This window comes from Spermophilus citellus, assembly GCF_964194105.1.
Source record: "Spermophilus citellus genome assembly, chromosome: X".
Classification (NCBI taxonomy): Eukaryota; Metazoa; Chordata; class Mammalia; order Rodentia; family Sciuridae; genus Spermophilus; species Spermophilus citellus.
In genome coordinates, this window is record NC_138190.1 from 100,333,745 (window position 1) to 100,351,782 (window position 18,038).

The 18,038-nt window shown below is 32.7% G+C and overlaps 1 protein-coding gene across 1 annotated transcript; it reads right to left on the reverse strand.

Moving 5' to 3' along the window:
* Nucleotides 1–3,561: 3,561 nt before the first annotated feature.
* LOC308638766 (ubiquitin-conjugating enzyme E2 L3-like) lies at nt 3,562–3,846 on the reverse strand (the record flags this gene model as incomplete). Its single annotated transcript, XM_081276536.1, has 1 exon — nt 3,562–3,846. One exon carries the CDS (start codon nt 3,844–3,846, stop codon nt 3,562–3,564), a length of 285 nt encoding a protein of 94 aa, XP_081132662.1.
* Between the last annotated feature and the right edge of the window lie 14,192 nt (nt 3,847–18,038).

Sequence of the window (18,038 nt, forward strand, 5' to 3'; positions counted from 1 at the left end):
TGTATCTTCACATAGCAGAAAAGATGTGAAATAATTCTATGGTCCATTCTAATAAGGGAACTAATTATTTTCAAGAGGGTTATAAACATAGGATCAAATTATCTTCTAAAAGCCCCACCTTTAAATACCATCATACCATACTCCTCAACACATAAATTTGGAAGAATGCAAACATTTTGTCCATAACAGAATGTATTCAGAATTTTTTATAGCAAGTGAGTCAGTCACCCTTCTTTGCATAGTTTGGCCTGGGTCCTGCACAGGCCGTTTTGTGCAGATCTCTTCTTTTCATATATGATCTGGCAATTGTCCACTTGAAGAAATGGGTACAATATTCAGTTTCTCATTTCTGATTTATGGAGCATTGTAATGGGGTCTGGTAGAAAACAAATATGATTAATTTTGAACTCTATTACAATTCAGAAGAGTGAGGAAGACTTCATGGATGAAATCACATTTGAAAAAAAAACAACAAAGTTGAGAGAGGTAATCACATGAGCAAAAATATCACAGGTAGACAATACTCTGTATTAGAAGGAGCAAAAATAGGGACAAAATTGAAACTATGAGAGTACAGATGGGGCCCAGAGCAGAGAAAAATGCCAATTATAAAATAGTGCAAAATAAAATATGTGTCAGCTTGAGTTTTCCCCAGGAAATAGAAGCAGAAACAAATGATTGCATACAGATAACTTATTTTGGAAAGTAAAACCCAGAAAAGAGTGACAACTCTTTGAATATAATGGGGGATATCCCAATGCAAGAGCACATTTTTAAATGGTTGCCCCTGTGAAAAACTAAGGTCCATGCCTATCAGAATATTCTGTGAAGCTATGTATAATCTTTCTTCCAAAGATCTTGTCATGATAGTCATTTATAGCCACTCTCATAAGAGCAAACTCAGGGTAAAATTAAATATATATTATATATAATATATATGCATATATAATATATGAATATGTAATATATATGTATTTATACTATATTATATATGCATACATATTATATATAATATATATATTATATATAATGTGTGTGAGAGTTGATAGAAAACAAATAGAATTAGAAAAGAACCTTCTTTCATAAAGTTCGACATTAGAAGCAAAATAAAGATGAAGCAGCATGAGAAGGAGGCTGCATTACGAAATTTAACTCTTGGAAGACAAATTAATATGCAAGAATATTTTACACCCAGGGAAAAAAGCCAATGATAAGTCAGAGATTGAGTGTGTGTATGTATGTGTTTGTGTGTGTGTGTGCACACACTGCGCGCATGCATGCAAAGGATAATTGGAAGCTATAAGACAAGATCAGGAACATGAATGATTTCTATTTGTTTTGTATCATCTCTCTCTCTCTCTCTCTCTCTCACACACACTCTCTTTTGAGAGTGGCTATAACCCATTTTCAAGACAAGATCTTTGGAAGAAATATTATAGTTGGAAAAGTGTTAGGTTATTTTATTTTCTAAAATAAGAAATGAAAATAACAAGAGGTGTAGATATGGAGAAAATATGGGACAAAAATTATAAAATTGAAGAATATAAGAATGTTTTCTATTAATGTTTGCTAGCTTATGAGTAAAACTTATCCTTCATGTAGCACATTTGCTGTGTAATTGAGTAAGCTTTAGCATAGAACAATTCTAATTGGCATAAGCATAATGGCATTAGAGTAAAATGATATGGCAAATGGATTAACCTCAGATGTATATACCAGAAAATGAAAACTAAAAATACAAGTGTTTATTTTTCTATATAATATAACTGCATGTCCATATTCAGGTTGTATGTCATTTTTGCAAAGTCTTTAGCCAGCCATATTCATTTAAAATTTCTTCTCTACTATTTATTAACCATTCTCATAATATGGTTTCCTTACCAGAACTGACCTCATGGCTTGAAATGGGTTCTCAAATTTCAGCCTTCTAGTAATGAATAAGAAAAAGGAAAAGACAAAATGGTCATCCTCTTGGCTAAGTCAGTTTAATATTTCTTTAAAAATTTCTTAGTTATATATGGACACAATATCTTTATTTTCTTTCTTTATTTTTATGTGGTGCTGAGGATTGAACAAAGTGCCTCACATATGCAAGGCAAGAGCTCCACCACTAAACCAAAACACCATCCCAATTTATTTTTTCAGTTTTTGATGATAACCTCTAAGGTCAATTTTTATTTCTACAAAAATGACAATCAAAACAATATAATACACATTAAAAGACATTATTGAGTGAGCATCAAATGGAGCTTGACTATGCAAAGGCTGTTTAGTTGCAAGAGAAAGGGAAGGCCATCTTGTTCCTGGGCTGAGCCAGTGGCTGCTCAGAAAGATTGGGGCAGCAGAGACCCCAGTTACCCCAGATTGGTGTCAGCTACAAAGATGAGTCCTGCCAATTCTGATCCCTCAAAGAGTCAAACTGTGAAAAGGAAGCACTGTTGTGTGGCTGCTGTGCTGAAGACCTTTGTGGCACATTCAGATGGACCTTCGAATTTCAAATGGATATTCTGGCTTTTACTTTGCCTGCCATGACCAGTGGATCTTCTAACATGGCTGCAGGAAGGGGTGTTGGTATTCAGCCTGATCAGGAGTCTTTCTGATGAGAAATTTATTGTACAAGTGCACAGCATCCTTGGCCAGAAGGCCCTCCATCCGGGCTCACCACAGACCTGGCATTAAAGGGTTTCCTTGCACAGGCCAGCCAGGCCATAGTTCAATCATTACACAAACATTAGGGTTAACCCATTTAATCCACACTGTTGTGGAAACATTAGACAGATTGGAGTGGGCCTCCCTTTACACAATTTTTTTTTTTGTGTGTGTGGGGGTGGATGTTGCTTGTTTTGTAATTTTTAAAATGAATGTTATAAATTTGCAGCAGGGGAATTTGAACTAATTCCCACATGGAGCAATGTGACACTGAAGAATAAAAGCCACCAGAGACATTTCTTCTTTTCAGAGCAGAGGGGAATTCGTTCTGGAGAAGTAAATCCTTGAAAAATAAACTGAATGTGAGAAAGTAGGAGTTGCAAGGGCAGGGAAGAAAGGGGTACTACCACCTTATTTTTTTTTAACCTTATGGACTAAATGTAACTTCAAGATTTGGAGTAAATTAGAACAAAAGAAACAACATTCTTTTGAAGTAGATTGAAGAAGTGATTTTTAAAACAAAGAAAGCAGAACTATAACATCTGAAAATTTTAATCCTTTCTTTACAGGTTAACTAGACCACCCTTGACTAAGAAAACTGTAGAAAGTTAGTAACTGCCACAAGCAAATGCCAGGCATTGCCACAAATCAATTTTGCAGAGTCCTGCTTTTTGTGGTGTCTGAATGCACTGCGTAGGGACTCTGCTCACATTTGCTGGAATCACCTGAAGTGAATTTTAGTTCACAGGTCTCTTTTTCCTATATTTCTTTATAAATTCTTGAGCATTCTTAGAGAATGTTTTATGTTCTTAACTGTATTCTGCAGGTAGGTCAGCCGTGAGTGGGTACTCTGGGAGTCACTCACCAGAGCTATGAGGGACTGGATTACTTGGTGGTCTTAGTTGCTGGCTTCTAGTTCTCAGCAGTAATCATTAACAGGCAGATCTTCCCTTTTTCATGGATGATTGGGTGGTAGATCTTTGTTTTCAATGTGATCTTCTGTGGTTTGAATGGGTATTCGGCTGGAAAGTTGATTTCAATTCTGAAGTCCCTCTTAACATATGGAGGATTGTCAGGAACAATAAACCCTTGCCAAGTCAAAAAATTAGTTTCATCAACCTGAATGTTACGGAAGTTTTTTATTCCATATTTGCGAATCTCTCCAAACTCCTTTATCAGCCTCCTGATGGCAGCCATCTTGGATCTGGTCTGAGTCAGTTTAATTTGAATAGCCTGCCAAGAAGTTACCTAAAGTGAATTATATGGGCATATTGAGTGTGTAATAGACCAGACATACATTGTTTGAACACATGATCCCTTTAAAAAGTATTAAGTTTTACTTTCTAAGGAAGAAGGGACAAAATATATTAAGCAACAAATAACAATCACTAAACAAACAGCAACATAAAATTCTCTCAAAACTATATGTAGAAGGTATGCTTCCTGAGGTGAAGCAAGGGAGACTATAACCAGAGAAAAGTAATAAGTTGTGCAATTTCACAGTAAATATAGAGTGACCATCTGAAGATGAAACATTTTATTCTAGCTTCTATTTCCAAAGTTGTATTTGTTTGCAAGGAAATATTTTACCATTATTCTTTATCAATTTCTTACTGTTTTAAAATAGCAGAGTATACATACTTTTAAATACAGTTCCATAATTAGGATTTAATCCCATATCATTTAATTACACATATTTTTGTGGATGGAAGCCGAGAAAAGACTTTTTTTTAAAAACAGAAATATAAATCCAAAAGTCTTATTATGTTTCAAATTCATCTGCTACCAATTTTAATATAAACTCTTTTAAATAAATCAAATTTATATTCTATAGCATGTAATTAAAAGGTAAATAAGTAATGCATAAGCATATATAATTTATCAATATGTGCAACATATTTGACTTATGTGCATCCTATATGTTGTTGAAGCAAATTGAGAACAAAATTGACATGCATACATAAGATAATAATAAGTGAAAATTCCCTGGATTAAGTGAATTATTTAATCTATTCATATTTTGGAAGGCAAATGTGAAGAAGTGGAATACATACATTTTTGGCAGGGTGTGACAATTTGAATAAAGCATGGTATTTTACATGACAGTGTTTCTGAATCTATGATCCTCAGATTCTCACAATTATTAGTATGACCAATGGTCCACTGTTTCAGTGTGTGTGTTGGGGGGGAGGGTGCAAGGTTCTGAGATTCTTACCATACTGCTAACTGGATAACTGCCTGTTTCAAATATTTTTAAATGTCTGTAATAAATTGCTACAAAATGTGAATAGATCTGCTAAATTTTATCACCTCTGTTAAGATAATCAAAGAGTATGTTATCTTTACATGTCTTATTATCGATATATTAGTAACATGGTAATATCCAAGAAACAGAATATTTCTCCCAGACTATGTACGGTGTTTCTATTCTTGAGTGTGTACATAAGAAAAATCTTACACAAGTCTGACACAAGTGATTGGTGTTAGTGGTAAAGTTTGTGGTTACACATTTATAAAAAAAGGAATCTGTGGGATAATAAACTATATAATTATTAAAAGGTAAGCTTTTTGATGATTTCATATACATTCAAATAATTATATAAAGGTAAGCTGTAGCATGATTTCACATTATTAGCATTCCAAACTATCCCACTACTTTCCATGTTAGCCTGTGCATAAGAATCAATCTACTAAACATATTTCTAAGCTATTCCCCAAGAAATTTGGGTTTAGTAGCTTTGTGACTAATTCCAAATTCTTTTGATCAGAGTTGTTGAGGGTACAATGCAAGTAACAGACTGTATCCATATGCTTTAACTTATGGGAAATTTGAAAAGAATAGCAAGTTATATAATAAGTATCAATATCTTTTCTAGCTTCAGATATAACCTTTGGCTTTCTTCCATAGGTGACCTAAATAGTTAGAGAACTTTGCCAATGACACTAATTAATTTGATAGAACCATTTATACATCTGTAGGCAGAATCATTAAACCATATTTATAGACAGTAAGCAATCTACATAAGACAAAGAATATGCTGTTAGGATGTAGAGAGTATTTTATGTGTGTTTGAAGGACAAAGCCCTTAATGAGGATAAGGACAATATATATATGTACATAGTTCCATAAGACCATTTTCTTTTCTGATGGTTCTTACAAAAACAAAATAAACCAATAACAAAGCAAACACAAAATGAAACAAAACACTAAAATAATTTTAAAAATCCTTTTACTATTTTCAGGCAAACATTATTACTTTGTATATAATAAATGTAGAATTATATTCTTTTTAAGATGGACCCAATTTACAGCAGAAAACACACATCAGTAAAACAAAATATATTGTGGTGGCACACACCTGTAATCCCAGCAGCTCAGAGGCTGAGGCAGGATGATTGTGAATTCAAAGTCAGCCTTACAAAAGCGAGTCACTAAGCAACTCAATAAGAACCTCTCTCTCTACATAAAATACAAAGCAAGGCTGGGGATGTGGCTTAGTGGTTTGAAGGACAAAGAGTTCAATCTCTGGTACCCACCCCCCAACAAAAATTAAATTTTGTGTTACTCCAAGATACATAAGTCACCTATTGACTATAAGATGAGAAATATAAGATGACAAATCCTGTTTTATAACATGTAGATTATAGAGGCACCCACTGCTTCTCCCTGTTGTTGGTTTATAACCAATCCATCAATAAACACATTTTGAACTCCCATGATATGTACAGTCCATATGGTATTGATTGATACAGTACTAAAAGTTAAAAGAGGGCTGGGGTTGTGGCTCAGTGGTAGAGTGCTTGTGTAGCATGTGTGAGGCACTGGGTTTGATTCTCAGCACTACATATAAATAAATAAAATAAAGGTCCGTTGACAACTAAAAATATTTTTAAAAAATATAAAAGATTTAAGTGCCTTAAATAACATCTTTTTTATCATTTACCATATAAATATTATTTTTTTCTTTTGGGAAATTTAAAATGTGGCTGTGTTATATCATCACACTGTTTTGTTTTATTGTGTGTTCTGTATGGTAACCTTAAGTTTTTTGATCCATATTTTAGCATTTTTAATTGAATATCCAGATTATAACATTAGATAAAACACAAAAAAGTATTGCTTTGGGTATAGTTAAGAGTGTAATTTATCAAAATCAGTGTTATATTAGGGTTTTACCTGATAAGTAACAAAAAGCAATATTGTTATTGGATTTGATGACACGTAAACTATGCACAGAATTGTTGTTATTGTTAGTGTTTTTCCAAGATAATTATTTTCAAATCCTTTGTTGGTTCTAAGCTTTCATCATCAATAACCCAATCCCATATAAAAAGAAACAATAGTTTGGAATAAAAGAAGGCATTGTTAGACAGGCACGGTGGCGCACACCTATAATCCCAGCAGCTTGAGAAACTGAGACCAGAGAATCACGGGTTCAAAGCCACCATCATCAAAAGTGAGGTGCTAAGCAATTCAGTGAGACCCTGTTCCTAAATAAAATACAAAATAGCACTGGGGATGTGGCTCAGTGTTCAAGTGCCCTGGAGTTCAATCCCTTGTTTAAAAAAAAAAATCCAAAAACATAGTCATTAATCTTGAGTTCTATAGAAGCTGTACCATCAAAAAGAATATTGATAGAATCAGTGAATAGTAACCTCATTGTCTCACCAGACACAATAACATTCATTAAGACATAAAACATTAATAATTTATTTAATCTATAATTTGACATTTGATTGCAAACAGAAGCCCTGATTTTTAAAAACAATGCTGAGGTCTTTATAATCACTGGATTTTCAGTATATTAGATGGCACTGGTATAGAAATCATTTCTTAGCATTCTAGAGAAGAACAGAAGCATAAAAATTAATGGCCTAGCTACTGAATTTAGAGAACAGTAGCTTGTGTCCCAGTTTTGTCCCTTATATGTTACATAATGTTAACCAAATTGTTTAACTCCTCTAAGCTTCATTGCATTTATGTATAAAATGAGGATTATAAAATTATCCATCTCATATGGTTGTTGCTGAGACAAAAATGAACTAATGCAGGTAAATTTCTTGATGAGGGAATTGGTAAACGGTGGAACCTCTTTTGTTCTCCAAACATAATATCTGCAATATCACACATAAATCCTGTCCCCAGACATTCCAATGAGAGATCTCTCTCAAATCCATAATATTTTGTACATATTTTTATTGATCAATATTTAAGTAACTAATTTACTTATTTCTTTGAAGGGACTGTGGGCTTATTGATATCAGAGACCATCTCTAGACACACTTTGAACCACTGGTACATTATACAATTCTTGATTATTAGTAGGCATTTAAAATACAGTTTATGATTTAATGAATGGATTGGCAAAAGTCCAGCCATTGTTGGTCCTGTTCTATATGAATCTATCTAGGTAAATATCGGAATGACCTATAAATAACACAATGTAACCTCTTAAATTCAATCTCTGGTTACTGTAAATATGAAAATGAATAATGTGGTCTTCAGTGAAAGGATAAAAAGACACAGTTATGTTTGATGACTAAGTTCTGGAGATCTAAGAGAATATATAATGACTATGACTGATAATACTGTATTGTATACTTGAAATATACTAAGAGGGTTGATTTCAAGTGTTCTTAACACATGTCCACACACACAAAAGTAACTTTATAAGATGATGAATAATTTAATTAGCTTGTGATAATTTCACAATGTATACATATATCAAAAGTTTACATTGTACACTTATGTGCATGTAATGTGCACAACATCAAAGTATCTCAGAAAAAAACAGACATTTTCCTTCCTCTATGAGACAACTCATTGTTTTATATGGGGAAACAGGTATATGAAAAAAATCATTCTAAAACAGTAAGTTAAATTAAATAGTAAGTGAGTTAACCACTACAATGGACGACAAAGAAAGATGTAACTAAGAAAGTATGCACAAATATTCTGAGCTCATTTGGTAGATGTGGAGGAAACTATTTCAGGTGGAAGGAAACAAAACATACAGAGATCCCAAGGTGAAGAAAACATAAGATTACCAATTTTAGCTTGATGTTATGTATAGCTTTTAGGAGAATATTTCTGCAATTCATTTATTTTAGAAATAAAGAAGTATTAGTGAAAACAGATGTTTTAGTTTGTTATTGCTACCATAACAAATTACCACAAACTGGGTAGCTATATAACAGACATGTATTTTCTTTCAATGTGGGAAACTAGAAACCTAATTTCAAAGTAAGGACAGAGATGGTTCCTCCTGAGGGCCCTGTGACAAGAATATGTTCCAAGGCTCTCCTCTTGACTTACAAATGGTTATTTCTTCATATTAACTTCTCTCACTATATATTCATTTTCAAATTTCTTCTTCTTATAAGGACACTAGTAATACTGACATAGGGCCTGCCCTAATGTCTTCCTTTAAATTTAATTATATCTTCAGAGGCATTATCTCCAAATCACATTCTTAGATGTTGGGGGTTAAGATTTCAATATCAACACCTGTATTTAAGGGAGGGAGACACAATTCAGATTGTACCATTCAAATCCATGCCCCATATAATTCTTAACATCGTTACAGGCAAAAATATGTTTATCCTATCCCAATATTCTCAAAAGAGTCAGTCCCTTACAACATCAGCTCTACAACCAAATTATCATATAAATATCATTCAGATAATACAATGGAGGTATTATTCTTACTGAGGCAAATTTCTCAACACTTAGGAAACTGTGTAATCAGACAAATTATTTGGATCAAAATTATAGGTATTTAGGTATAAGATAGGCATTTCCATTCCAAAAAATGATAAATAAAAAGGAAACATTGGGAAAAAATAAAGAAGAAGAGGAACCTAACAATTCTAAAACCTATCAGGAAAATTACATTATTTTTATTGTGGTAAAAGCATGTAACATCAGATCTACCTTGTTAGCACAATTTTAAATTATACTGCTTAATATTCATAGTTATAAGCATAATGTATTAATATATTTTAAAGCTTAGGAATGATCATTTTTGTCTCCAAACCCTATCCTACAATCCATAAGGGATTAGTCCCAGGTCCTGGTGTTTTGAGGAGTCAGTCTGGTACTGTCGAAATTGAGGACATGTCCTACCTTCCTCAACTGAAGAGGACCTAGTCCAGATTCCCCAAGACTACTTCAACTGGGATTATGGTAGAAGTGCCAGCTCTCTTAACCTTTGAACTGCCTTTATGTTCATTCTTCTTTTTTCTTGAGTGATAACTTATCATTGAATTTGAATAGTTCTCTCTTTCCTTTTCTGTAAAATCTTATCTACTGACAATCTTAGTTTATTTAGTTCCATCTCTGCCCACTTCAATCTAAAACAGCAGAATTTTCTCTAAATAAAATTCTGAAAAAAAATTTGTGGCTACCCATGCTATTCATGGAGGACCAAAGCATCAGTCAAGATGATATAGACCAAGGCATCAGGGTAGTTTCTAGAGTACACTAACTAATACAGATTTTTGGTACCAGGAAGGGGTTGCTGCTATAATAAATACATACAAATGCTGAGAGCCATTAGCCAAGTAGGTATGACAATTTCCTTGCCAGCGTACCCCATGTTGCTTAGAGGAAGGACTCATGGAAATGGACTTGCCTTGGTCATTTGCAGTGACATTGCATGTATGCTTGAGTAAGGTGACCCTGCTCAAGGACCAGGGCGGATCCAGGTTTAGGGCGGATCAGGTTTTAGGGAGTATCCCGCTCCTTGGGTTTAGGGCGGTTCCAGGTTTTAGGTGTACCCTGCCAGGAATAGGGCGAATCCTGCTGATCAGAGCCTGGTGGAGTACTTGGATTTTGCCCAGAACGTGAATTTCCCCTGAACGTGTGTGTAGAGGCCGGTGTGAGTTCGGGAATAAAGAGTTGATGTTTGAATCTACAAGGTGTGTGGTGGCTCCTGATTTTGTGCCCAGCCAGACTGTGGCATACAAATATGGCAGTGGTTTTGGAATTGGATAGAAAGTTACTAGAAGGTATTATTGGTAGAAATAAAGAGGGTAAAGATCATTCTTGTGAGGGCTCAGAAAGAAGGGAAGAAAGTTACAAAGAAAGTTTCTATTATCTGATAGAATAATATATTATCATAAACAGAATATCAGTAGATGTATAGATGTTAAAGGTGACTCTGGAAAGGTTACAAACAGAAATGAAGAATGTTACTGCTAATAGTATTAAAGGCTTTACTTATTGTAAAGTGACAAAGAACTTGTCCAAATTGTTTTCTAGTATTTTAAGGAAAATAAATTTTAAATGATGAACATGCATAATTTTTGAAGATATTTGTAAGCAAATCATAAACATATGACTTGGTTTCTCCTTGCCATTTATAAAAAATGCAAAGAAGAAAAGGATGAAGTAAGAACTTAAGAAAAAACAAATGAGAAATACAATATTTGTAAAATTCTCAGCCAATCTATGCTGAAAAAAAAAGTGAGAAAGCTTGTATTGAATTACACTTCAAGAGTTTCTGAATAAATATTTGTTCAAGAAATTACATGCATGACTCATGTACACAAATAACTATCTCCGTGGAAGTCAGGGATAAAGATGTAGTTATTGAGGAGAAATTTGTGCAGGACCCTACTATCAGTATCATGATCACAATCTCTGAGTTCCCCAGACAAACTCAACTAATAGGATGTCTGTGTGTGTATGTGTGTGTGTGTGTGTGTGTGTGTGTGTGTGTGTGTGTCTTAAACTGATTGGATGAGCCCACCCATATTATGGAGCATACATTCATTTCTTTACTCAATTTTGTTTTACTGGGTATGGAGGTGTTCACAGGTATATAGGTAGAGCTTGGACTGATGAAAACAAATCATAGAATTAGGCTTCTAGAATGTATCCATACAAAAAGTTTTAAGATACGAGTCTTGTCAGCTGTTTTATATTTGGAGATCAAAAGAACTAAAGATATCTGTAAGTTCTTTTTGAAAATCCATATGATTTAATATTTTATTGTCCATGAAAATTACAGAAGTAAAATGTCTGATTCCTCAGTTTTTATTTAAAAATCTTCTATTTTGTCTAATTACCTTTAATAATTCTAATTATTTACATTTTGAGATGTTGTGATACATGGAATTTTGTATTTGGATTAATTTTTTTTTCTAAATGATAACATGATAATCCCTATAGAATACTGCACAAATAATAATTGTACAACTCATGGAATGATGTCAAAACTACCACACAAAAGTAAACATCATGAAAATTATAGAATGGAATATTTTTAAAAACCTGGAGGAAATCCTGGTACCATTTACATATTCTTCTTCCCTGGAAGAAGCTATTCTAACTTCTAATAATATAAATTGATTTTGCCTATTCATGAGCTTCATATAAATGCAGTCATAGTGCATATACTTGTTATGGTTTGGTTTCTTTTGCTCAAGTATATATTTGTAACTTTCATCTATACTCTTAAATATAGCAGATGCTAATTCATTTTTATTTATATATTGTATTACATTATGTAAATACACCACAATTTATTTGTCTATTCTAGTATTGAAAAACATGTTGCTTATTTCTAAATGTTGGCTATTAAAATATAGTGCTTCTTTGAAAATTGTTGTACTTAGGTTTTAGTGTACATACACCAATTTCCCCTAAGTCTGTATCTTATAATAGAGTATTTGGTGCTTGGGTTATCCACACATTTGTCAAAAATAGGAAATACACAAGTTTAACAAAATGAAAAATATCAAACAGTTTTCCAAATTGTTTTATTTTTACCAATTCACACTCTTACTAGCAATGTATGAGATAGTTCTGCTTACTTTACATTCATGCCAATATTCACAGGCCTTTTTCAATAGCAGTCTTTTTGATAGATATGTGCTTTGTGGTTTAGATTTTCATTTCCCTAATTATAAAGGAAGTTGAACAACTTCTAATATTTTCATTGTCATCTGGGTATTTTCTTTTGTGAAGGGTCTGTTCAAGACTGATGCACAAATTGATTGAACTTTCATCTTTCTTGATTGTATACAGCCTGTCTTTTCACTTAATATAAATATTGAGTATTTTTAAATGTCAACATATTACATCTTAATCATGCTTTAAAAATTAGTAAAGTTGCTAGGCACAGTGGCCCATACCTATAATTCCAGCAGGTCAGGAGACTGAAGCAACAGGATTGCAACTTCAAGGCCAGCTTCAGCAACTTAGTGAGGACCTAAGCACCTTAGCAAGGCCCTCTCAAAATAAAAAACAAAAGTTCTGGGGAAGTGGTTCAGTGATTAAGTGCTCCTGGGTTAAATGGATAGTACTACTCCTCCAAAAATATTAGTAAAGTTGGTGTTTTAAATTCCAAATTACGTAGCTAATGATAATTACGTAGATAATTACACAAGTGTTCATCTTTTAGCAAATTTAAAGAATGGAAAAAAGGATGACATTTGTACAGAAAATTTATCATATTTAAATTATATCTAATATAACAATTTAGAAAACATATAAACCACTTATACAGAAAAAAACTGATACATACAGTATTAATATATCCATTGATAAAGGAAATAGCAAAAGAAATGTTATGAAAAACTGTACTATAAGAATACTATATACCACATAGTATACCAAGATATTTATTTGGAGTGACTCAAAATAAAAACTAACCAACCATTAGATTATACCTACAGAAAAATATATCTGTTTGGAGTTTATGTGTGTGTGTGTGTGTGTGCGCACGCACAAGAGTGTGTGTGTGTGTGTGTGTGTGTGTGTGTGTGTGTATGTATCATATGTTTGTGAAACATTTATAATTTTATTTATTTGTGTGGTGATTTTCATATACTATTTTAATTTCACTTAATAAACTTGTCTGTAAAGTGAGTAAAGATTGGATGAAGAGGCACTGAGAAAATACATACACATTAAATTCTCTATGGTAAACAAGATATATTCAGTAAAAGAGAAATTAATGATTTAGACATCTGGCTTGGGTCTGAGCCCTAATTTTGCCACCATGCATTCTTGAACATGTTGTCTAAGACATTCAATACATGATGCTAAGTCTACCATAAAATTTGAAAAATAATAGGGAAAATGCATAACATTATTGTGAATAATAAATTGCATAAATTACTTTTTAGTAGAGTTTTATATACAGTAAACAATGAGTTATTATTTTTCTAATTATAACAGCAAAGCATTTCCTGTAAGAATTTCTAGGCTTGGAAGGCTTAGAAAACCTTGTCACTCTGTAGCCATTTCTCTTTTCTCATAATTACATGGCTGGACCCTTTCCTACAATTCCTTATAGTTTGATGTGACCTTCTGCTTTGTGTCTATCCTGAAGAACATGGGAACTAATAATATAAGCTGCTTCCAAGCGTGAGTCACATGTGGTTATTTGAACTTGAACAAATAACGTCTTTAAGATTTAGTTTCCTTACTTGCAAATACAGTATTATACAATAGATTTTTGGTAGAACATAATTAAAATAGCATATGTAAAACGCAGCACCTGTCACATAGTAGGCATCCGATACTTTATTTTTGAACAAATGAGTATGTTGTTTATAGTGATGATCAATGTTAGCACTATATTTTTCTATAAAATAAAAGTTGAGATTCCCCCCCAAGCTAAAAATATAGGAATAAAGAAAGAGAGGAAAGTACAAAATAACTGCTCTCTGTGTGAGCTCAGGAATCAATAAATGATGAACAATAGAATCAATCAGCATAAAACAAGGCTTTAGACAGATTTCTGATTATTCCTTCAAATGACTCTGGGAAATCAGACTGGTGATACTGAAGTGGACATGATTCAAGGTTGAAAAATTCTAAAGGGTTTAACAAATTAAAAATACAAACCAAAATTATGTTTTAAACCAAGATCTTGCTTTATCAGTCTATGAAAAATATGATTACTGCCTATGATGTGACAAAGCAATGTTATATACTAAGAATACTATTCAATTTCTTTTTCTAGCCCTGTAGTTCAGTATTTTTAACTTTCAAAATATTCTATTTTTGAAAATCAAGACTGTAAAGTTCAATAGTCCAAAATCAAAAAAGATATGCTTGTGTTTACCATAAAGTGTAAATGAAATAGGGGAGTTTCTTTGATTTTGTGATACTTTTTGTGTGTACAGAATTAGATGTATGTCCTTTGTCTTTGTAGGGATTCTGTATACTGTGTGTGTGTGTTTGTGTGTATGTGTGTGTGTGTGTGTGTGTGTGTGTGTGTGTGTAGCTTAATTTTCCACTTATTTATCTCAAATCTCTATTATGTTTGAAAATCACTTAAGTTCTTACTTTAACATATCATGGCAAACAGTTTGGCAGAAAACATATAGAAAGTAGAATCCTAAATGAAAGGAAAGCAAAATTTTTCCTAGATGAACTTTAAACATTCTCTAATGAAAGGAAAATATAGTTAAAATATTAATCAATTTTAGTCTGCTTTCCTCATTGAAAAATATTATAAGCAAATGTTGCAGAATAGCTCCATCTGCTGATAGTTTGCAGTGGCCTGTATTCATTTTGATCCAAATATTTTATAATACTGTTTTCAAATGACTACAATGAAAGATAAATTGAGATCTAAAATATTTGATGTGTATGTAAAATGGATGATAATATTTTTGTAACAGGAGTACATACTTTCTGAGTGATATACTTACATTTTATTAATAATCCTTACTATTAGGTCTGAAATTTAAAATAAAATATAGCAATGTTTGTCATTTAACACATTAAAGTGCATGTGAATGAAAGCATTTGCATGGTTCTGTTTGGGATATTTGAATACAGAGAAAAATTGTCCAGAAAGATAATAAAGGATCTACATAATATGAATCTTGAAAGTGACAATTACATTGTTGGTTAATTCCTGAGATCACCGATTTTTTTTAACATAGTGGGTCCCATATATTTTATATTTTCACTTTTTTTAAAAATATTTTATTTTAGTTGTAGTTGGACACAATACGTCTATCTTATTTTTATGTGGTGCTGAGGAGCGTACCCACGGCTTCGCTCATGCTAGAGAACCGCTGAGCCACAACTCCATCCTCATGAGATTACCAATTTTAATTCTTAAATATCAGTTTCAATGCATGAACTACTCAGTCAGCATCACCTGATCAAAATGTGTTAGGCTGACCATTGAGGGATAGGGATATGTATCTGAAATAGTTGTAATTAACAAAGGGAAAGGTGAGAACACCTGGAAATATACTAAAACTAGTTAAGAGCAAGCAGGCTAAAAGGAAGAAAAGGACTTTAATGCCAACATTTCCATAGAACCTGGCTCAAGTTTCAAATAAGGGTATGAAAGCAGGTCCCAACTCTGTTAACTCTTTACTTAATTTTTCTCCTGAGTGATACTGATCACTAATAAATGTGGAGATGATCTTACTCATATTAGCACTTTGTACAGGATCTTATACTTTTCTAATGGTGCTTGTCAGTGACTTAGGAGAAAATAGACTTCCTCTCATCTGCAGTGTTTAGTTCAAAACCTCTATGTTTGTTTCTGATAAAACTCCAGGAATCATAGCAGAGGGAGGGCATTTAATTGTGATCTTGAGGAAAGCTCTTCACCTTTTAAAAGCAGAATAAACAGGAGATAGAGAGCATTTATTTGACACGTAGTTGTCCCATTTCATTCTTTTCAATTTTATCTTGACATCTGAGTACTGTCTCTACTTGGAAACTGTTTTTATTTTTTTACCCACCTCACCTTTTGTGTGTGTGTGTGTGTGTGTGTGTGTGTGTGTGTGTTGCATATGTGTATATTTGTGTAAGTGTATATGGGTTTTCTCATGGTTATTAAGTATTTGGGATTTGGTTGCTAAGAGCTTGGTTCCTACACAGAAGTTTTACAGATAAGGGAAGTGATTATGAAAATACAATTCTTGGCATCCTAATAAAATATTTTAAAAAGTAAGATAAGAAAGGAGAAAGAGAAGAATCTACTGATGTAGAGAAGGACGGCAGCCTTTTGCATTTTGGTATAGGAACCAAACTGGTGTAGACTTGAATCAAAGGGATAGACTGACGGAGAATGCAACCCCAGGCTATGCCCTATCATGCTTCTTTTGTCACAGCTCCCAGAAGACCCTAGTATCTGGTCAGAGCTATTGTCTACATTTTTATGGAAAAACTCAAATGAAAGAAAAGAAATACATACATTTTAAGATTTGTTGAGAGAAAGATTTATGACTTTCCCTTCTGTTAACTGACTTTTTAAAAAAAAATTCACTATTGTGTCACCAATTTGAGTTATGTGATATGATACCGTATCTTCTTCTTTCTTAACTATAGAATAAATGATGGGTTTTAACATGGTGAGGACCAAAAACTTTACATTCTCAGTCTGAGATAACATATATACATACAGATTTTATATATATATATATATATATATATATATATATATATATATATATATGTGTGTGTGTGTGTGTGTGTGTGTGTGTGTATGTATATTTGTAGTACAAGCAATATAAATCTGTACTTTTCTGTATCCTTTGGGTTTTTAAGTTATTTTATTTTACTTTTCATTATGATAGGTTAATAATATTCCTTCAGATTATGAATGTACAGTGCATGCACAAATTTTTTTTCTATAAAATCTATGGGCTAGTTTAACAAGGACCTCTGTCCCCTAAACAAAATATATAAATTTTAGAATATAGAATTGATGAGAATTCATCAACTATTGGACTGATCCCTTAATGAAGAAGACATGTCCTGTTTCCTCCTTTCTGCTAGTTTAATTTATTTCCAAAACTGTGGTGATGGTGACAAGTTATGTTATTGGAGGATTTCAGAATATGGAAATTTATTGTTGACATAAACACAGTAAATACTGCTTGATAGTTTTCATCAAAAATCAATTTCATTAGGTAAAATGATATACATAAATTGCTTAAAGATTTATGAAAGAAAAGAGCCACAAATCAGAAAAAAAAAGAATGATTTACAAAATATGAACAATGGTGTGGAAATGTGGTATTTCAGTGACCACAATGAAAAAACAAGAAATTCACAGTTTATACAGTGAACATCTCCCAAGTTAACATTAAATTAACATAGAAAAAGCAGTGTGTTATTCATTATAGACTTTGCAAATGAAAAATAATTTAATCATACTTCTAAATATATAAATTCAGTACAAATATTTCAGTGTTGAAAGTACTTTTGCAGTTTTATTAATATTCATGCAAATAAGTAGAAATTTGATATTTTTTCTTAGTATTTTTTAGTTGTAGTTGGACAAAATACCTTTATTTATTTATTTTTATGTGGTGCTGATGATCGAACCCAGGTCCTCACACATTCTAGGCAAGCACCCTACCAATGAGCCACAACCTCAGCCACAAAATGTGATATC